We start from the raw sequence: 21,759 nt of genomic DNA on the forward strand, positions 1-21,759 counted from the left end.
CCATGAAAAAAAGGAACAGGAGACAATGTCGAAAAAAAAAAAAACAAACACGTTCACTCACGAAATTAATGGACAAATAACCTACACTGCACCGGACGATACGTGGCTTGGCGGCTGGTATGCCAAGCACTTGGCCCTCCCACAGAAGCCACGATCGGGCTTCACCATGATACCTACACCATGCCCTAGGTATCCCAACATCGGTACCCCTACTTACCTCTTACATGCTCCCTACCACCTTCCTAAAATCGGCCTAAGCCAAACACATTTCTAATTCCGTATTCCAAAACGTTATAAAACTGCCCTCTTTATTGTCACAAGTACAAAGAAATCTTAAATAGAATTCCAACAATGACATCCACCGTTCGCCTTCGATCCGATCATTTCTATCCGCTGAAGTAAGGTTCCCGGTTTGCTTCGGCCGGGCTGCCGCTGATGTCCGTCCGCGTATAAACGTCGGTAGTTGGTTCTGTCCGTCCGTGTTGTCTATATGAATATATTCCGCCTTTTCTGTTTTCTTTCAATCAATTCCTTTTTCTCCTTTTAGGTTTGACAAGCTGATATCCCCACCTAACGGGCAAAAGCTCCCTGATCAACGTATTGAGGACCTACCCGGATTAGAGCTCTGATCCTAGCGCCTACGGTTCCTCTAAAACGGAACTCACTAAATTTAAGTTGGGACAGATAACCCTTCTTGTCTCCCCCAGGTAAAAAAGAAAATTAATATATATATATATATATCTAGATAGTATTGGGCACAAATATATTTATATATGCAAGTATTTACTGTAAAAAAAAAGGTCTGTCTTTATAGGTCGTCCGTTTTGGTCCGGAGTCCGGCATTTACCCCTGCAACCCGGGGAGGTTGCAAGCATCAGGAGCTCCCACGTTGATTGGAGTGGCGATGGTGACTGGGCGTGGCTGATGACCGACGATAGGTGTATTGTAATTATTCCTTATTTTGCTTATACTTCATATATTTTCCAGACTCTCTATTTAGGCTATAAATCCAATTCAGTTTGTAGGTTAAGCCTTTTTTTTACTTGTAGGTTAAGCTCTATTTAGTTTGTAAGTTAAACTCTATTTAGTTTGTAAGTTACACTCTATTTAGTTTGTAAGTAACACTCTATTTAGTTTGCAAGTTACACTCTGTTTAGTTGGTAAGTAACACTCTATTTAGTTTGCAAGTTACACTCTGTTTAGTTGGTAAGTTTTAATCTCATATAGTTTTTAGGTTGTAACTTCCTGATGCACGTAGTTTTTAGGATTAATTCGCATGTAGTTTTTCAAGATTAATTGACACGTAGCTTTTAAGATTATTCGGCATGTAGATTTTAGCCTTGTGTTTTTCTTTCTTATTTGTAGTTGATTAATTAATTTAGGTTGTAGCCAAAAATGCAAATTTTCTTGAACACAAATTCACGGCAAATAAAAAAACTCTTTCGCTACCACTGGTGTTTTATTTTCTCTTTTCCTTTTTTTTTTGTTCATAGCGTTTATATTAATGTAAAAGTGGTTCACACTGCTTTGTGGCACCGGGCATTTCACTTAACCGCAGACACTTGCAGAAAAAACTTTCTTCTCCAATCTCTCGCAGACAAACTCTCTCCTCTCCATCCAGCCAGCTCCAATATCCAGATCCAAAAGAAAGGGCAAAGCCCAGGAAATCGGCCATTTTCCCTAAATTTCCTAATATGGCTTTTTCCTTTCGCTTTTTCCCTTATTTTTGATATTTGGCCCCAAGCGACCTGACATATATCAATTCCAATCTGTGGCCAGCTGTTTCGGCCGCGTTGCCAACCAAATGAACATCATGATATTCACAATAGGGTCAATATGGGGACCTACTAACGCCCTGACATCGCGCACACAACAAACCCAACCATCCTGCCGATATCACTATCAAAGGATGGGAGGGAAAAAAGGTGCGATTTCTCGCAGTGTAGAAAGGTTAAAAATCCGGCTGTTTACGAATGGGCAACCCTAAAATGTGATCCGAACTGGCATCCCTATCGACTAATCGCTCAATTAGTGGAATCCGCCGTTCAATTGGTGGAATTAATCGTCGCCCTAGCTCAACTCTTTTAAGAACTTTTATTCAACACAACTCAATTCCCGGGCCGGCCTCTCACTGGAGAAGGTGTCTAGGACACGTCAACGTATACCACATTACAAGCCTTTACCTTAAATAGCTGATTTTCACAACTAAAATTTGCACTTCCATACGTGTGTCCATCCCTTTATTTTATATCGCAGCGTGTGAACCCCCTAATACGAAATGACATACGCGCTCGTCACTAGGGCCGGGCCTATGGATATCAACTCGTGATGAATGAAATGGATAGCTAAAGGCCAAAGAAGAAGAAATTACTTCATTTTGTCAATGGGACGACCGCAGCAGCACCAATGGAAACAAATGGTAAGTATTATTTGTGAAAAAAAAATAAATGAAAATAAACCAGTGACCCTGCTAGGGCAAAATAAAACGTGTTCTAATAAAAAACAGGTGCGGGCGTGTTGGAAAAACAAAAAAATAAAAATTGCGTATAAAATCTATGAATGAAACCGGCGAGTGTGTGTGTGTGTGCGTGTGTGTGAATAAATAAAAGAAACTAAAAACCCATAAACCCCTTAAAAAAAAAAAGATGGACAATTCAAAGAAAATGTTGGGGGAAAGTTCACGGAATCTCAAAAAAAAACATACAACCCCAAATCAAAAAACTTCAACCGAAATGTTTCAGAAAACTAATTTGCCCAACCCAACAAACCACCCATTAGCCACCAGTAGCTAAGGCCACTAAGCTATACGGGGTTAATTGTGAGGGCGAAAAATAATGCAAATTGCTAAAAAGGTGACAAATAAAATAAATTAACAAATAACTTAAGAGTGCCGTGCCGAGAAAAAAACAGCGTGGGTTCCAGAAAAAAGTTGGCGTCAGTCCAATACACCCACAAGAGTTCATGCATAAAACCAACATGCACCCACCAATACCGATGGCGCTAGTGCGTAAGTGTGTAATCGTGTAGTGCAATGGTGTCAAACGCAAGTGTGCGTAACCCACTCAAATAACGAATGGGGGGTGGGGGTACGCATAACAAACGCGCCAATTAGTTTAGTGGAGTGAAACAAAAGTAAAGTGCACGCCGAACAATAAGTGAAACGCCTGAATTAAAACACCAAGTGCAATAAAAATAATGTGATGAAGTGAAAAAGGAAGATGAAAAGAAAATAGACTTCGGACGGACAGAAAATTAATGACTAGAAAATTAATCGAACTTAGTGAGTGAAATACTTAAAATAAAAAAATAAAAAATTGGAGTGTGCAAAATAAAACAATTGGAAAATGAACTGTGTTAAAGCGAATAAAAAGAAAAACGAAGTAGGGGCCTGATAGCCGTGAAACAAAAGACAAGGTTCGAACAAAATCCAAATTGGTTTGCGACTTTGTGAGTGCCGTAAAGAGTTCAATGAACTGAGAAGTGAAAGTGTAAGAGAAAGTTAGTGCGAAAAATCAAAAAGGATTTACAAAAAAAAAATAAAATGCCGAAATTATAAGTGATCGTGAATATGCGATAAAAATTATAAATTGGCCTTTAGGAAAATTTTGAAAAATAAAACAAAAAACATGAGATTGAAGCAGAAATGCAATGCCAGAATCTATGTTAAATAAAGCATTTAGTGCGAAATGGACAAACTGGAAAAAAAACAAAAACTTTCAAAATTTTAAACATATAAAACCATATCAGGTGAATGGTACTAAATGATAATTCCTCTTTTTCCACTTGCAGGTCCCAAGGAATACATCACAGGGATATGGACTACTACATCATCGAGGACTAAGGACAAAACCGGAGAGGATAAGACAGGACAGGATGGAAAGGCCAGGTAAGTATACATGAACTACCATAACTGATCCGCACTTACACCCCTTTACGATTCCAAACAGGTCTTCGCCCAGGGACTAATAGGAACCCCACACACAAGGAACAACCGAGTACCAGAGGAAACAGGTAAGTCCGTTTCTCCTCTTCTATTCCTTCCCAAACGCCTGTCGGCAGATAGAAAACTGCCCCTAGAATCGGGTATAACCAAAAGCTCCTGACCCATTTCGCAAAAAAAAAAAAAACAAAGAATCGGGGTTAGTTCTAGGTAAGGTCCAGGACTTGTGTGAGAATAAGACTGGAAGCACGTAGGCTGTAACGGACTCGGATTTGCTCTCAGAAAACTTAGAAATTGAGAACTTAAAAAAAAGAAGTAAAATGAACAAGTAAAAGCGTGCTAAGTTCGGCCGGGCCGAATCCCATACGCCCTCCACCATGGATCGCATTTGTCGAGTTGTCCTCCCGGCATCTCTTCCCAGGCAAAAAGGACATAAGAAAAGAGTTGCTCTGCTACCAAAACGATATCAGGATATGGTCCGGTTCGGACCACAATCAAACTACATGTTGGAGACCTGTGTATTTCAGCCAATTCGTATAAGAATTGCGCCCATTGGGGCTCACGAAGCAAAATAGAGAGAACGGTTTATATGGGATCTGTATCGGGCTATAGACCGATCCAGACCACAACAAACACGTTTGTTGATGGTCATGAGAGGATCCGTCGTACAAAATCTCAAAAATCAGGCATATCGGATAGGAATTGCGACCTCTCGGGGTCAAGAAGTCAAGATCCCAGATCGGTTCATATGGCAGCTACATCAGGCCATGAACCGATTTGAACCATACTTGGCACACTTGTTGGATATCATAACAAAACACTACGTGCCAAAATGCATTCAAATCGGACAAGAATCGCGCCCTCTAGAGGCTCAAGAAGTCAAGACCCAAGATCGGTTTATATGGCAGCTATATCAAAACATGGACCGATATGGCCCATTTACAATACCAACCGACCTACACTAATAAGGGTCAAGGACCAAGGGCATGCGCCAAAGCGTACGTTTGCCTCTCTTGTGCCCACCCGGGTCAACTTCCTTGGCGGCTAACCCCTTCCCCAGACCGTTTACTTCCACCAAAAACATACGTGGTGCTCCTGACCACCAATCTGGAGATGTGCACCAGAGTCATCGTCACCGGTTACTGCGTTACCGGCTTATTCACCGCGGTGAACCTGCCCTGTGTCTTCCATCCACTGTGATTCCATCCGCTATAACCGTCCTCTGGCAGCTCATATTCCTCATTCGTCCTCCCCCCTTACTACGATGTGCATCCTAATGTCATAGTTTCGCTGGGGCACAGGGGGGTAGGCTCCGGAGGTCTATGACACGTCACAAGTTGGCCGCCCATTGACGTCCGCACACGTTGGAATCACAACCTGAGGGAGCTTCTGCGGTACTTTGGTCACGAAAACTCTGGCGTCCATCTCCAAGGTCCGGTGTAGAAGGTTCATCACTGACCTTTTGGTCGGCAAACAAAGTGGGGAAGCCGAAGTCGCCAACTGAGCCCGCTCGTGTGAAACACCGCGCTTTGCGCATGAGCCTAGGAAAATTAATTAGAAGAAATAAAAACAACAACTGAAAGAAAAAGCTAAAATAAGTGCTCAAACAAACCAAAAACTAAAACAAGTTCGCATAGTGAAGAAAAATCTGGCTCAAGCCAAAAAGAAAAGATATCGACATTCGGATAGAATGGTTAAGACGCAAAAGAAGGAAAACAATGTAAAAAAAAAAATGTTGCCAAGAGTGCTACGCCACTCTGGCTTAGGGACACTATGCTATCCCATCTTAAAATAATAGTATACCCAAAAGAAAATTCTCTATAACGACCTAATATCTATCCTAGCCTATAAAAACACAAACCGCCTACCATTTAAGGCAATTCAAACGAATAATAGAATCAATAATAATAGTAACAATAAAACAACGAAATTCATATGCCTTTCAAAGCAAAAAAAAACAATTCAACTACCTAACCTAAAATCCAAAAGAAGAATGAACTTCATATACTTAACCCTAAAATCCAAAAAGAAATAGCAATTCATATACTTAAATCTAGAACTAACGCTAGCTAGAAACTACTCAGGGCCCAAATTACTGCCTCAAGTCTTTGGCGTGAAAGACGCCCAAAGATTTCCCTTGAAGATCTTCCACTTCGTACAAAGAATTCCCTACAGGCCGCACAATTCTACACTTGAAAAACTTTTTGTCCAGCTTCGCGTTGTAGTTGTTAGAGAAACTACTTTGCCGAAAACTACGGCGAAACACTTCTTGTCCGGGCAAGAATTTAACTTTTCGGCAGCGAAGATTATAGGATTTTTCTCCCCTAAGGTAAGCTTTGTGTAGGTTTTCCTGGATGAATTTCCGGGTATGATCCATTTTCTCCGAATTAGGTACGATGTTCACGTCGGGGTCTTCCAATACTTGGAGCTTACGCGCGATTTTGTAAACACTTCCGTGGTTAATCATGTTGACCCCAAATAAGGCGTAGTACGGCGTCACATTTGTCGCGCTATGCACCGACGAGCGCAGTGAACATTCCACCTCCGAAAGGTGCCTATCCCATTCGCGGTGGTCTTCGCCAAGGTAAGCTCTTATCGCGGCAAGTACCGACTGGTTAACGCGCTCCGACGCGTTGGCCTGTGGCGAATGGGTAGCGGTCTTCATGTGTTGCACGCCAAAATTCTTAACCAAGTCCTGGAATTCCCTACTTACGAACTGTTTGCCATTGTCGGAGACAATGACTTCTGGAGTGCCAAACTTATGGAAAACTTCTGAAATCAAAAACTTTACCACATTTTTGGCACTCGCCTTAGCCATTGCCTTCAACAGCACGTACTTAGACAGATGGTCTAAAACAATAAATATGAAGGAATTCCCCGACTTGGAGCGCGGATAGGGGCCGAGGAAATCCACGTAGATGCGCTGGAATGGTCGTTCCACTTCGAATTCTTTGCCCATGGGTGGACGTAAAGTTGTGGTTGCCGGCTTCGTCTCCTTACAAACTCGGCATTGTTTCACAAAACTTCGCACCTGCACCGCCATGTTTGGCCAGTAAAAGTACTCTTTTACACGGTGCAAAGTTTTGTGAAATCCGCCATGAGCCGAGGTAGGTGGGCAATGAGCCCTTTCAATCACTTGTTCAGTCAGCTCGGCCGGCATCCACAACTTCCATGCGAAATCCTCACGCAAAGGGTCACCGTCGTAGTGTCGCGTCCTTTTGTAGGCGATACCGTCGACAACCCGCAAGTCGGGTAAACTTGCCGCGTTCTCTTCGATATTCCGGGTAAGATCTTGATAGGCGTCAGACTTAAAGGCTGGCGAGGAGAGATCCAACAACTGTCCTAAGTCCGTAGACAGTTCGTCCATATCGTACCTAGACAAGGTATCCGGAACAATGTTCTGGGTACCCTGCCTATGTTCGATATCGAACGTAAAGGACTGAAGATGGAGACTCCACCTCGCCAGTCTCCCGCTTAAATCCTTATGGAACATCAACCATTTGAGACTGCTATGATCAGTGATGATGGTGAAAGCCATTAATTCAATATAAGGCCTGAATTTCTTTATTGCCATAACCACAGCCAAGCACTCTCTCTCCGTCACTGAATAATTCCTTTGAGCGGATGTTAACTTCTGTGAAAAATATGCAATGGGATGCTCTCCGCCCTCGTCATCCTTCTGAAATAGGACTGCTCCTATTCCCAGGTCGGAGGCATCACATTGCACATAGAAATGTTTCTCAAAGTTCGGGTGAGAGAGTACTGGGCTGGTAATCAGAGCCTGTTTCAACTGATCAAAAGCAGCCTTCGCCTGGTCGGTAAACACAAAAGTCTTACCCTTTTTAAGAGTATCGAAGATCGGGGTAGCTACCGTTGCGTAGTCGGGAATAAACCGCCTATACCAGCCGGTGGCGCCCATAAAACTTCTTACTTGCTTCGCCGTCTTTGGATAGTCAAATCGCGCTATAGTTTCAACTTTCGCTGGATCCGCCTTGAGGGTACCTCCACCAACAACATAGCCCAAGTATCGGAGCTCTTTGAAGCAAAATTTTGATTTTGCCACATTTATTGTGAGCCCCGCATTGGCTAACAATTCGGCCACACGCTTCAGCAACTCCAGGTGAGTGTCAAAATCTGGTGAAACCACCAAGAGGTCATCCAAGTAAACAAAAACACGGTCTCTTAGTGCTGCGGGAATCACTTTGTCCATTAACCGGCATAACCTCTGGGCCGCATTACACAACCCAAAAGGCATGACGGTAAAATGGTAAAGAGGCCTCCCCGGCACCGTAAAGGCTGTTTTTTCCTTACTGGCCTCATCAAGGGGTATCTGCCAGAAAGCATCCTTAAGGTCGACACTGGATATATAAAAGGTGTCACCAAGCCGGCTGAGTAGACCTTCAATATGCGGAAGAGGATAGGCGTCCTTGACGGTGAGAGCATTTAGTTTACGAGCATCAATGCACAGTCTATTTTTCTCGCCCTTGCGGACTAGGGTCACTGGATGACTCCAGGGACTATCGCTCTGCTCAATCACACCCAAGGCTAACATCCTATCCAACTCCGCATACATTAATCTCTGCACAGCTGGTGACACTGGGTAGTGCTTACTTTTAACTGGAGTTGAATCACGTGTGTCGATTGTGTGTACCTCAGACTGTGTCCTACCCAAGCCTTTCTTAGAAAAGCAAGGGAATTTCTCAATCACTTCTTCCAAGCGTTTCCGCTGGAAGTAGGACAATACATGGACTTTTCTGTCATCATTGACCCAGCCGTCAGCGTCATCACAAAGGCTGACATTGTTGGTGGTCAAACTCTCCATTTGGGCAAAGAGCTGAAACTTGCGCATAAAATCTATGCCAAGAAAAAGCGACCTTCCCAAAGACGGCACCAAAAAGAAGGTTATTTCATGCGACATTTTATTAAAAGTAACCGTGGCCGTGACGCGACCTACTATTTTATGAGGGCTTTCATCCGCGGTATGTATATATGAGTGGAATGGATGTACCACTAGATTCGCACGGCCGACGAAGTCGACGCAACCTTTTCCCAAACAGGATACCGTGGCACCGCTGTCGAGCAGACCCTCTATTTCTTGACCATTAATAACTAACCGTGTATAAAAGCGAGTGTCGTCACCCTCGTAGAGCGATGCGGCCGCAATTTGTCGCCGTAGAGCTTTCCTCTTTTTGTACCGCTCGCGCGCTTTCTTTACCTTATTGGAGATCCCAAAAATCCTCGCCTTTGCCTCGTTATACTCTTGTACCCGGACATGTAAAGGCTTTAACTCTCTAAGCTTTGGGACAAGTGTAGAACTATGCTTATGCTGTTGGGAATTCCTAAGAAGGGTGATCTTTTCATCAGGGGACGGGACTGGAGTTAAACTGGCGTCGACCGCACCTCTCCAGTCTGAGGTGGGATCCTCTGTCGGTTTCCCTGACATTTCGGACAGTTTCTGACGGTTACTCCATCATGACCACACCTGTAGCAAAAGAATTTTCTAGGCGCGGCACAATCCACCCAGCTATGACCTTCCAAACCACAATTCCAGCATTTCAGATTTGTTTTGCCTTGAATTGCATCCACTTCCATGGCCTCCGAAGGCAACTCTTCCTCCCAGGCTAATTCGTGAACGCGCTGCGGCCCTAGATTAGGGCGTTGATACTGTTGACGGTGGCTTGCAAGAAGATTTTCTGCCCTTTTGACTTCTCTGTAGAAGCTCCCCAAGTCGTTAACTCTCACTGAGAATATCATCTGTGCCAATGATGTTTTCAGGTTGCCCCTCATAATTTCCACCATCTCCGCCTCTCGATAGGGTTGCTTCTGCTGGTTTCGCAACTGAATCACCGCATTATAAAAATCTTCAAATGTTTCTTGGGGCTGCTGGCGACGATTGAGAATTTGTGTTTGAATCTGGAATTCGTTTTCAAACCGCTGGTATTGCGTCAGCAGAGCCCTCTCAATTTCTTCCCAAGATCGAAATTGGACAAACTTGCGGTGGTTCCAGTACCAGTCTAGCGCTGGTTTCTCCAAGAGCTGGTGAAACTTAGTTAGGAATTCGCCTTCCGGGCAATCATAATCTCTTTTAAGCTCTCCTACTCGAAAGATAAACTCCTGCACGTTCATGGTTTTGGAGGTGCCATCAAATTTTATACCCCACTTGGCCAAATTTAGCTTACTGGTCGACTCAGTGTGTGTGCTGCCTCCAGGCCTTCCAAAATGTGAAGAAGGACCTGGAAAATGCGCCGGTTGCAACGGCGGCTGCAAATATGGTGGTGGCTCACTTACGTTAGGCTGCTGTGGCCTCTCATTCAATGGCGTGTAAAAGTTTGGCTGGGTTGAACCCCAGGAATTTCGGTACACCGATGGCACGCTGAGACCGCCGGCCTCCGAAACTGGTGGTGCTGGCATAGATGAGTGTGGGACAGTGCTGGTGCTTGGTACAAAAGGCGGTGGTTGTGAGTATAAGGCCCCCGCCTGTTGATATGACGAGACTGGTGGAGCTACTGGCGCCTGCATATATGACAAACCCCTAGGCGGATGCGTTTGCCCCAAAGACATATGCTGTCCCTGGCCTAGTAGTGGTCTTCCAGGCTGTCCTGTTGCCAGCTGAGCCATTGGTACATTGTTCGTAGGAACGGAATTACCCACTCCTAACGATCGTTTAGTAGCCTCAACAATGGTAGGTATCAAGCTGTTGATTCTTTCCGTCTGCTCCCTCTCGAACTCTATTCGGGCTAGACCAACGGCTGAAGAGATAATTTCGCGCATGCCAATACTCATAGTCGGGTTTGCTGGAGGCGCTGGGACGTTGAGACCAGTGAGTGGGCTAAAAGTTGGAGATGATACATGCCCTTGCGAGCTGAATGTGCTATTCAATAGCCGTGACAAATCGTCCATGCCCTGTGGTAGTGGTGGAGCGACGGATGAACGCGCAGATGCGATCGGCGCATTGCTGGCTGCCATTGTGGTTGTTGTCGTTGTGGTAGTGAAAGTCACACCTGGTTGGGTTGTGCTCACCGGAACATTCTGAGAAGTTCTTGGCTGCATCCTGGAATGGCCAGAATCTTCCCTACTTGCTGAGCGAGTGTTAACCATTAGAGTAATTTATGACTGCAAATGCTGAATGTATAGCCAAAAGGAAAACCTTTTTGCGGGTAAGAAGCTAAAAGTTCGTAAAATAAAGAAAACTCCAAAAATAAAAAAATTAAGTGTCAAACTTTAAATGACAGAAACTAATAAGAAAAACAAAATTCTCTAAATAAAAAAACAGATTTGGTACCTCGAGATATGAGATAGATAATCTCCTGCTACTAAGGGAATAAATCTACCAAAGCAAAAACAGAAGGAAAAAAAAAGACTACAAATTCATGTAATGGATCGGTGGTAGGTAACAAACTATCAAAAAGGTAAGTACAGGTAAAATAATGTACGTATCGTATAATGCCAGTGTATGCATGTTCTAATATAGGTATTTATTTTGATTCCAGGGTTTCGTGAGTGTAAACGCGAAAACAAAAAACGATGAAACATGGAAAGCTAGCTACGGTGGACAACACGTGGAAACATAAATCTTTGTCTGGCCTTACAGCCCATGGACTAAGCCACGAATGCGTACGAAGACGAAGAAGAACGTGTATCCCGTGATAAAAAAAGGTAAGTCCACAATCAGATAGGCTATAACTAACTTTAATAATATTGACTCTAAATATGGAAAGATGTAGGCCGAAGTAGACATTTTCCTCCAAGTCCAAAGGCCTTTGATGACACTAGGTATCGCTACCACTAGTCACCAAGACCACGGACACGGAGAAAGCTGTCACTTTAAGGCACATCCTGTAATCTCCAAGTATCTATCGCCTCCTTTGATGAAGCTGCTCGTCCTCCAGAGTCTCTAAACTCGACCGGGCGGGACTTCACCAAATGAGACGTCTTCTACTTGGTGATTACATAATGTGTAGGACTGATAGAAATAAATGAATGGGCTATTGTGATGAAATTAGGGATAAACTAAATTAAAATCCAAAAAGCGATTAAAAGCTTACTTCCAAGAAGCTATCACGACTTCTGGATTAAAATAATCGCACCCCAAAGGAAATTCTGTTTAGAAAAGGACTGCTTAACTTGGGTCTTAAATGTAGCAAACGCGTTAGGGACTCTTAAATGACCTAAACGGGACTCATTTCTGACTGACAAGTAAACCAAGACATTCTCTACACAAAACAAAAGCTATTGACACTAAAAGGACTTATTTCGGGCCCCACGTTGGGCGCCATTTTGTTAATGGTGGTGTTCCAAGGTTGGGATTTATCTGACGATAAAACCCCGTTTGTGGTGCCATGAATTGCCTTGCCGGTATGCTGGCGTTTAGCGCGGCTAGGGCTCGCCGGATGGGGGTGGTTCTTGCAACCATGACATCTATCACACCATAAACCAAAAAAAATCATACCGGTCTTTGCGTAAGAAAGAAAGAAAAAGGTAGGCCAAAATAAGTCCATGAAAAAAAGGAACAGGAGACAATGTCGAAAAAAAAAAAAACAAACACGTTCACTCACGAAATTAATGGACAAATAACCTACACTGCACCGGACGATACGTGGCTTGGCGGCTGGTATGCCAAGCACTTGGCCCTCCCACAGAAGCCACGATCGGGCTTCACCATGATACCTACACCATGCCCTAGGTATCCCAACATCGGTACCCCTACTTACCTCTTACATGCTCCCTACCACCTTCCTAAAATCGGCCTAAGCCAAACACATTTCTAATTCCGTATTCCAAAACGTTATAAAACTGCCCTCTTTATTGTCACAAGTACAAAGAAATCTTAAATAGAATTCCAACAATGACATCCACCGTTCGCCTTCGATCCGATCATTTCTATCCGCTGAAGTAAGGTTCCCGGTTTGCTTCGGCCGGGCTGCCGCTGATGTCCGTCCGCGTATAAACGTCGGTAGTTGGTTCTGTCCGTCCGTGTTGTCTATATGAATATATTCCGCCTTTTCTGTTTTCTTTCAATCAATTCCTTTTTCTCCTTTTAGGTTTGACAAGCTGATATCCCCACCTAACGGGCAAAAGCTCCCTGATCAACGTATTGAGGACCTACCCGGATTAGAGCTCTGATCCTAGCGCCTACGGTTCCTCTAAAACGGAACTCACTAAATTTAAGTTGGGACAGATAACCCTTCTTGTCTCCCCCAGGTAAAAAAGAAAATTAATATATATATATATATATCTAGATAGTATTGGGCACAAATATATTTATATATGCAAGTATTTACTGTAAAAAAAAAGGTCTGTCTTTATAGGTCGTCCGTTTTGGTCCGGAGTCCGGCATTTACCCCTGCAACCCGGGGAGGTTGCAAGCATCAGGAGCTCCCACGTTGATTGGAGTGGCGATGGTGACTGGGCGTGGCTGATGACCGACGATAGGTGTATTGTAATTATTCCTTATTTTGCTTATACTTCATATATTTTCCAGACTCTCTATTTAGGCTATAAATCCAATTCAGTTTGTAGGTTAAGCCTTTTTTTTACTTGTAGGTTAAGCTCTATTTAGTTTGTAAGTTAAACTCTATTTAGTTTGTAAGTTACACTCTATTTAGTTTGTAAGTAACACTCTATTTAGTTTGCAAGTTACACTCTGTTTAGTTGGTAAGTAACACTCTATTTAGTTTGCAAGTTACACTCTGTTTAGTTGGTAAGTTTTAATCTCATATAGTTTTTAGGTTGTAACTTCCTGATGCACGTAGTTTTTAGGATTAATTCGCATGTAGTTTTTCAAGATTAATTGACACGTAGCTTTTAAGATTATTCGGCATGTAGATTTTAGCCTTGTGTTTTTCTTTCTTATTTGTAGTTGATTAATTAATTTAGGTTGTAGCCAAAAATGCAAATTTTCTTGAACACAAATTCACGGCAAATAAAAAAACTCTTTCGCTACCACTGGTGTTTTATTTTCTCTTTTCCTTTTTTTTTTGTTCATAGCGTTTATATTAATGTAAAAGTGGTTCACACTGCTTTGTGGCACCGGGCATTTCACTTAACCGCAGACACTTGCAGAAAAAACTTTCTTCTCCAATCTCTCGCAGACAAACTCTCTCCTCTCCATCCAGCCAGCTCCAATATCCAGATCCAAAAGAAAGGGCAAAGCCCAGGAAATCGGCCATTTTCCCTAAATTTCCTAATATGGCTTTTTCCTTTCGCTTTTTCCCTTATTTTTGATATTTGGCCCCAAGCGACCTGACATATATCAATTCCAATCTGTGGCCAGCTGTTTCGGCCGCGTTGCCAACCAAATGAACATCATGATATTCACAATAGGGTCAATATGGGGACCTACTAACGCCCTGACATCGCGCACACAACATGTGATTCCAGAAGTACAAGACGACTAGAGACTACCCATAATTCAATCGTTAGATATGTTTATAGATTAAAACGTTATGAGGGTTGGAAAAACTTTTTGAGATGGAGCTTAAAGATTTCCTTAAAACTAATAACCTTGTCCTTTTTATAAAATTGAATATGAGAAATCTCCAGAATATACACAATTTTTATACTACAATTTGGAAGAACAAACCAATGTGTCCTAGTTTTCTAGCCGCGCTATCGCCTACTTTTATCATAATGGTATTGCGATTCGAGGAGTGCAAGAAGACTGGAGACAAGCTACAATGCCATAGTCAGATATGTCCATGGACTGAAACGGTATGAAAGTCCTGCACCGTTCTCGTAAATCCTTTTTGACATGAAGTTTAATGATTTTATTGATATTCCATTGCAGAATATTTTCCGGCTTTGGACCATTGTTTAATGCTTTCTATTCAAAGAATAGTATAGCAAAAAACATTTTAAAGTCAACAAAGAGTGTGTTGTTTCTAGAAGCATTTGACTGGTTTCCTGTATCGAAATTTCATTTTCAACCAAAAAAAGATTTTCTCAACATAAAAAATCGTATTCATAGAATAATAACCGAAAAAAGTCCTAAATATCTCTACCAAAAGGTACAGTTTGAACAAACCGAAGATTATTAACAGTCCGTCTTCGATATCGCCTATTAATATCAGATTGGCAATTTTTTATAAATGCAATCCGTTTGTGGAACTCTCTGTCACCAAAGATTCAACGCTTTAAACAATCCTTAAAAAAATATTTTCAAGGAATACAAAAGTTTGAATACAATTCATATTTTGTTTTCCATTTTCATAACTCTGATATACAAAAATTGTTATACTTTATGATTTTTTATACATACCAATGTACATGTCTACCATTGTAATCTTGCAAATACTATATGAATTCGATTATTGTAATCTTGTTGTGTGCGAAAACAGAATTAAATAAATCAAATAAAATGGCAATACGTCGTTAATGTAATCCGATTATGGAAATTGCTACCACCATCGAATCGATACGCCGGCAACGTCATTATCTTTAAAAAATCTTTAAAAAGCTATTTTCAAACAAATAATCTATTGTGTTAATTTTCATTTTCGTATTATCCCCTTTTATGCTTGTGATTTGAATGTTTTTGTTTCAGCAGTGTGTTGTACACTGAGGCGACATCCCTTACCGATGATAGACTCCATCGGGCCAATCCGGTACGTATAACCGGCTGCCATGATTTTAATGTGTACTCATGTTGTGATAATCATACCGACTTGTTCAATTACAAACTTTGATGTTTAATTTTTGAATTTTAATACTATTTTTTATAATCGAAATGTTAATCTCTAACATTATTGTGATCAATTACACTGCTTGACATTGTAACTTCGCATACTATGATGATAATATACCTAAAATCTTGCTGTATATGTACTCTACCAACGCTGCAATCCCAAGGCAGCCGGTTGTACGTACCGGATTGACCCGATGAAGTCCTTCATCGGCAAGGGCTGCCGCCTTAGTGTACAACACACTGCTGCAACAATAACAACCACATTACAGAAAGAACTGGAAAATGCTGTGGATGCAGGTACTGAATTGAATAAAATTGTCGCGGAATTGTTGAGTAATCAAATTGACAGCAAAGTAAGTGCTTTATCTTAGTTTAAGATGCTATTCTGGAAATAAATGGTAATCTGGCAGCGAAGACACACAAAACTTTTGAGTCAAAAATGGGATGCGGAACTATTGGAGACTCAAAAGAAATACATCACATTGAAGGAGCGTAAGGAATTGGTTATTTTTAAGTACCAATATGACATGTTGTCCCTTAGAACTAACTTCATCAGTAACCGCTCAGGTGGAGAAAATGAAATAAGACTTTAATCAACTGGAAAAGGATAAGCTGGTATTTCAAGTTAGATTAGAAGTACTATCCAATTACTTCAAGACAAAGAGACACATTTACAAGAGTATGGTGACCACCATAACTTAAAGCCTGTTATTATTACTTTGCTACTTATACATTTTTTATTTAGATTTTATTTTTTACTGTTTTCATATCGTGTAGATACTTTTACTCAGATAGCTTGACTTGTAATACAGTTATTTGGCCATATGGCTTTTTGTATTATATTGTATTATATAACAACAAGGAGAGACTTCTACTACTGTGGAATGTTTCACTTCTGTGAAGGAGGAAATACAATCTTTAAAGTGCATTTAATTTTGTTTCAATGATACATTGCGTGCTAAGATAGTGGCGCAAGTTGCTGGGCTCAATGCCCAAAAACTTGGTGGGTGGAGGTTCGTCAATCCGACAGTCCCTATAAAGAAGCCAGAGCATAAACCACAACTTTGCTTTGGCGGCAATGTTATATATTTACATATACATGTATGTAAATATTTATATTTTTTACCCGTTGTCATTCTTTTTATTTATTTACTTTTTTTTTAATTTGTATCAATAAAATTTAAATGTTTTTAAATCTGATTCATATCTACACAAAATGAGCCAATTATGTGCTCTTTATATTTTATAGATACTTTAGATCCAAGTAGCAGCTAAATCTAATTATAATTCTTGCCAGGATTATTCATAGATGGGCATACTAGCCTGTTGCTCAGAAGAAGCAGCATTTGGGTTTCCTATCCATATAGCGATTGCTTGTTATAACGATAACGGCAACGTAAACATTTTTTTTTAGCCACTAAAAATCAACTTCGATTTTTTACACCAAAAGTCGATTAATCGATTAGTTAAAAGTCGACTTTTTGCAAATCATCCATCATCATCGTCTTGTTCATAGCATTCAGGAGAAGTTCGTTTTACAAAGAAATAAGAAAAAATGTCCCAATTACAAAGTGTGGAAACATTATACAAGGAATTAAACACAGAATGGTCTAAAAAACCTCAAAACTTAAAGAAGTGTGGGCAACTGCTGGATCAGTTAAAGGTATTGTAGTTTTTGCCGCATACTTAACTTTTTTGAGAATTCTTGAAGGCTTCTGTTTGTTTTGCTTTATCATTGCCTTTTATCCTAAACTGTTTTTTTACCTATATATTCAGGTTGCTCTTACGAAATTGGCATTCCTGCCCACAAAAGATGTGACATCGACGAAAGCAGAAATGATTCTTTCAAGGAATGTATTGGAAATTGCGGTTGAATACAGTGTGGCAACAAAAGATATTCCGGCTTTTGAGCGTTATATGTCCCAACTGAAATGTTATTATTACGATTACAAGTAAGTTGTGTGGTGTATTTCCATCAAAGAATTGTACTGGGTATAGGCCCCATCGCTATTCCAATACTGTGGTACCGGGAACTATAACTTTGTGCATTTGTTTGCAACGCTACAAAGTAAAGGTGACGCTCTTTCTACTCATAATCATTTGCACGTTCGGAATCTATTTTAGAGACACAGTAAAATATGTTTAAATTATTAGGACTGAACATAGGAGCAGGCCATAGGACGTTAAATTTGAAGCGACGAATCGGATAGCTGAAACGACACTTAATGTCCAGTGCGATGTACTGCTGTCAGCAGCATAGTCTAAGATCAAAGCTAGAGGACCTGGGGGTCTACATTGAGAATCCAGGGATTGAGATCTGTTTCCGACTGTCTGACGTATATTGTGAACATATTAAGGGACATTAAATTTGCCAACGATTTGGCCGTGAAGGCAAACTATTAGTCGGATCGCTTTAAATATTTTTTTAAACGATTCTAGATAAAATTTCCTTGGAATACATGTAGAGGTCGGGTATACTTCCCATAAACCATCAAGGAGTAATTTAGTTTGAAAATGAAAAAGCGACCCAAGAAAACTTCTCACCCGCCGGAGGGTTGCCATCGAGCTTAACCCTCCGGCGGGTGATAAGAGCCTCCTTTTTATAACCGAGTCCGAAAGGCGTGCCGCAGTGCGAGACCTCTTGGGGGAGAAGTTTCTACATGGCTGTCATACAATTTTTTCAAATGGCATAGCTTTTCACATATGTTGCCGGCATTAGCAGAGGATAAATTTTTGGAAATTTTTTGCTGGTGTTCACGCTTGGGTTCGAACCCAGGCGTTCAGCGCCATAAGCGGACATGCAAACCTCTGTTCTAGGGTGGCCTCCTTTTACATGACATAGTCCCTCACAAATGTTGCCAGCATTAGAAAGAAATAACCACCGCTGAAAATTGTTTTTGATGTTATCGCCAGAGTTGGAAACTACACAGAAAGAAAAATGTTAATGATAATAATGAGCTTGTCATAACATTTATGAAAAAAATTTAAATACGTCCCAATGAAACTTTATGAAAAACGTTTCATAAATCTCAATTCAATGAGATCGTTCACGTATGCCATAATTCGCCCTTGGTCTGGGTTATTTTCATAATCCATCCCAGATTTCTATAAACTTTCATATATTCTCCCGATTTACAATTAAAATTTTTGGACCGAATTGGATTCGGTTCATATTTGAGCCGTAATAACAAAAATTTTCAATTTATAAGCGGAAAATTTAGCACAGATTTGGATATTCTCGTTATTGGTGATGCCCTAAAAAAAGTGATATGGCGGGCTGTGTCGAAAACTGTTAAGCAGCGATAAGCGTCTTAATGCGCGTTTTGGGTTGGTTAAGACCTGGCCCAATATGAGGGTAGCCCATCCCAAAATAACACGGCAAATAGAGAACTAAATCTTTACATGCTTAATTTTTCTATAAATCCCATAATAAAATAAATAAAGGAGTATCCATTTTTCAATGGTATTCAGGATTTCTTTATGAAAAGCAGCTGTAGTATTTAATGTACAAAATAAGTAGTTTTGATAAAATCTTTAAATGTTAAGGTCGTAATTTTTTTTATCCATAATCTACATAAACTTTTCTTTTTATTTCAGGAAAGAAATAGGTGAATCCGAAAATATGTTTAAATTATTGGGACTGAACTTATTGTACTTGCTGTCTGTGAATCGTGTATCTGAATTTCACACCGAACTCGAGCTTTTGTCGGCGGAAATAATTCATACAAATAAATATATTGGACCCATATTAGCCTTAGAACAATATATTATGGAGGGACGTTATAATAAAATATTCCAAGCTAAGGTAAAATTACAACATATTATGCATTGTTTTCCTAATAGATATTCTTGTTTAATTTCAGAGCTGCGTTCCTTCCGAAATATACTGCTATTTCATGGACATGTTATTGTGTACCGTACGCGATGAAATTGCTGGGTGCATTGAAAAGGCATACGATAAAATATCTGTTCAAGATTCTGCAAAACGATTGAACCTTAAGACTCCAGAGGAAGTTAAAAGTTTCGGCAAAAAACGCAATTGGCAATTAGATAATGATGGAGTTTACAATTTTGTTGATAGATCTGTAAAGCCGAAAGAAATTTTACCTTCAGTAGAATTGGCCGAACAGGCAATATTCTATGCCCGTGAATTGGAAATGATAGTTTAATACAGTATCACGCTAATTGTATAGATTTATTCTTCACATCAATAAAACACTCATTCATTTACAATTGAATTTTTTTTCCAACAATTTTGCTAAAACATTGTTTAGAGTTATTTACTTCTTCAAAGCGGATGGTTGGGGACAGCGATATTTGGCCATTTCAACTTCGGCCTCAGCATAGGAGAAACGATTAAATAAAAAATATTCTGGAACTTTGTAGTTTGGACTATCAGCGGCAGCGCCAGGACCCACTGGACCAGTTGTGGGTTTCACACAATTGGAGCTCAGACCTGTGACATTTGAAGTTGGAGGTTTGGTGGCAGTTGCTGTTGGTTTTGCAGCTCCAGTTCCCTGGGAATACAAGCGTGCAGCAAGTGAATTGCAGGAACGAGCGTTTCGCAACATTTTACTAAGCGCTTTTAGTGAACGATAAAATATTTTAATAATTTCTTCAACAATTAACAAATGTCTAAATTCACGTAATCTTACGCAAACGACTGCCCAAAATGACAAATGTCAAACGAGGAAACGAGAGAAGAAAATAACCAAACGTATCGGAATAGCGTAACGGCTCATCATGTTGTACGTTGTAAACTTTAAAGAATATATAAGAATTTTGTAAAATTTATGTACATATGTATATACCACAAAATATTAAATTATATACATTTTGTGAACTTTATAAGGTGGCATAAGACGCACCGACAGCCAAGTTAGAAGCGTGCTCGGATTACCAGCGCGGTGGTAGTGAGTTCGATTTCCACCAGAGTATTTGCTCTGTCAATAGTGTGGTATCGCAATGGGCTTACAATTGTCAAGTAAGTCTGTGAAGGACTGCCTCTCTTACCTGTTGCCCCTGTCACTTAATAGAATGCTCATGGGCAAATTTGGTTACTTTATGGTCACCATAAAAAGTTTTTGAAGCTTGCAATACGTTGTTAACTAACTCATAAGTTAATTGCCTGCATTTGTCAAATAACCCCCAAATTATGTATAGATAATAAACTTTTTGTAATAAACTTTAATTTTATTCATTTTTTCTTCTTTAACTTTGGTCTAGCAACACCATAATGCTGGTCTATAGATGACACTGGAACTCGTTTCTTAGATTGCTTTTCTATTTTGGTTTTACTGCGGCATTTTACTGAAGCTGCTCCTGTTTGATTTTTACCCAACTGATGAAATTTCTTTCTGGCTTCTCGTATATCCTTTAAACGACGTTTTTCATCCAGCAGTTCTTTGTAATTTTTGTGTTCCTTCTTTGGCGGCTTTGCTCCTAACTGCACCATTTGAAATATTTGCATTTTCTTTTGATTCTTTTGAATACGCTGGTTGTTCATGGCAAAATTTATTACTTCATGACGAGCTTTCTTGATATCAAAGGCATTTCCGTCTTCATCAGGTCTTGAATTTGAGATTTTATTTTTCTTGGTCACTAGGGGCTGGTTCAGTTCGAAATCCCTGTTGATTTTAGGTTCTTCGAAAATTAACGCTTTAAACTCAGTCCTTTGTTTATTTTTAAGAGCTAGCGCAGCCTTTGTAGGTACAGGCTCAAAGGCCGTCGTTCCATTCATGTTCCCGCAATAAATCACAAATTACAAAATAATAATAATATAAAGTCTTTTGGTCAGGGTTTTACTCGTGTTATTGTTTTTGTTTCTTATAAATGTCAAAATGCCACATTTCATTTATTGGCATTAGCGTTGCCACAGTTGATTTCAATCAGTATGTTGCGTCCGTTTGTATTTGTATTTTACACGATGCCGAGCTGCTCAGCAACAATTTTGTTATCATTTGTCTACACTAACAATACCGCTGATTAATAAAAATGTTTATTCGATTAAGATTTGAAATAATTGTCAACTATTCTTTAGATTTACACAAGGTGGATTTAAAATAATTCAACCATGAGATTTACAAGACTCTGAAGGAAATAAGCAGAGTTCTTATTACAAGTCTAAGTGTAAACT

The 21,759-nt window shown here is 40.4% G+C and overlaps 3 protein-coding genes and 2 long non-coding RNA genes across 6 annotated transcripts; 3 read left to right on the top strand and 2 right to left on the bottom strand.

Moving 5' to 3' along the window:
* The first annotated feature begins 282 nt into the window (after positions 1-282).
* On the top strand, positions 283-1,448 carry LOC131996683 (uncharacterized). The gene is made up of 2 exons (XR_009397932.1): positions 283-707; positions 815-1,448. It is a non-coding gene; the product is annotated as an uncharacterized LOC131996683 (long non-coding RNA).
* A 10,014-nt stretch (positions 1,449-11,462) lies between these two features.
* Positions 11,463-13,882, top strand: LOC131996682 (uncharacterized). 2 transcript variants are annotated; one of them, XR_009397931.1, is made up of 3 exons: positions 11,463-11,596; positions 12,982-13,141; positions 13,235-13,882. It is a non-coding gene; the product is annotated as an uncharacterized LOC131996682 (long non-coding RNA). The 2 variants fall into 2 exon arrangements; XR_009397930.1 differs by having other exon boundaries at positions 13,249-13,882.
* A 3,193-nt stretch (positions 13,883-17,075) lies between these two features.
* Positions 17,076-19,861, top strand: LOC106082166 (26S proteasome non-ATPase regulatory subunit 8). Its single transcript, XM_013244520.2, has 4 exons — positions 17,076-17,286; positions 17,400-17,575; positions 19,221-19,428; positions 19,487-19,861. Exons 1-4 carry the CDS (start codon positions 17,179-17,181, stop codon positions 19,790-19,792), a joined length of 798 nt encoding a protein of 265 aa, XP_013099974.1. The 5' UTR covers positions 17,076-17,178; the 3' UTR covers positions 19,793-19,861.
* Positions 19,800-20,307, bottom strand: LOC106082167 (uncharacterized). Its single transcript, XM_013244521.2, has one exon. The coding sequence runs from the start codon at positions 20,192-20,194 to the stop codon at positions 19,904-19,906; it is 291 nt and encodes a 96-aa protein (XP_013099975.1). The 5' UTR covers positions 20,195-20,307; the 3' UTR covers positions 19,800-19,903.
* Positions 20,308-20,801: 494 nt separating this feature from the next.
* On the bottom strand, positions 20,802-21,438 carry LOC106082162 (uncharacterized). The gene has a single exon (XM_013244513.2). The coding sequence runs from the start codon at positions 21,361-21,363 to the stop codon at positions 20,821-20,823; it is 543 nt and encodes a 180-aa protein (XP_013099967.2). The 5' UTR covers positions 21,364-21,438; the 3' UTR covers positions 20,802-20,820.
* Between the last annotated feature and the right edge of the window lie 321 nt (positions 21,439-21,759).

This window comes from Stomoxys calcitrans, chromosome 4 (assembly GCF_963082655.1).
Source record: "Stomoxys calcitrans chromosome 4, idStoCalc2.1, whole genome shotgun sequence".
Taxonomy (NCBI): domain Eukaryota; kingdom Metazoa; phylum Arthropoda; class Insecta; order Diptera; family Muscidae; genus Stomoxys; species Stomoxys calcitrans.

What these genes read in the sequence shown, in the direction of transcription:
- LOC106082166 (XM_013244520.2), top strand. Translation starts at nt 17,179, where the DNA reads ATGTCCCAATTACAAAGTGTGGAAACATTATACAAGGAATTAAACACA. An exon ending in AACTGCTGGATCAGTTAAAG is followed by an intron (nt 17,287 to 17,399) that starts GTATTGTAGTTT and finishes CTATATATTCAG; the next exon opens with GTTGCTCTTACGAAATTGGC. An exon ending in ATAAAATATTCCAAGCTAAG is followed by an intron (nt 19,429 to 19,486) that starts GTAAAATTACAA and finishes GTTTAATTTCAG; the next exon opens with AGCTGCGTTCCTTCCGAAAT.
- LOC106082167 (XM_013244521.2), bottom strand. Translation starts at nt 20,194, where the DNA reads ATGTTGCGAAACGCTCGTTCCTGCAATTCACTTGCTGCACGCTTGTAT.
- LOC106082162 (XM_013244513.2), bottom strand. Translation starts at nt 21,363, where the DNA reads ATGAATGGAACGACGGCCTTTGAGCCTGTACCTACAAAGGCTGCGCTA.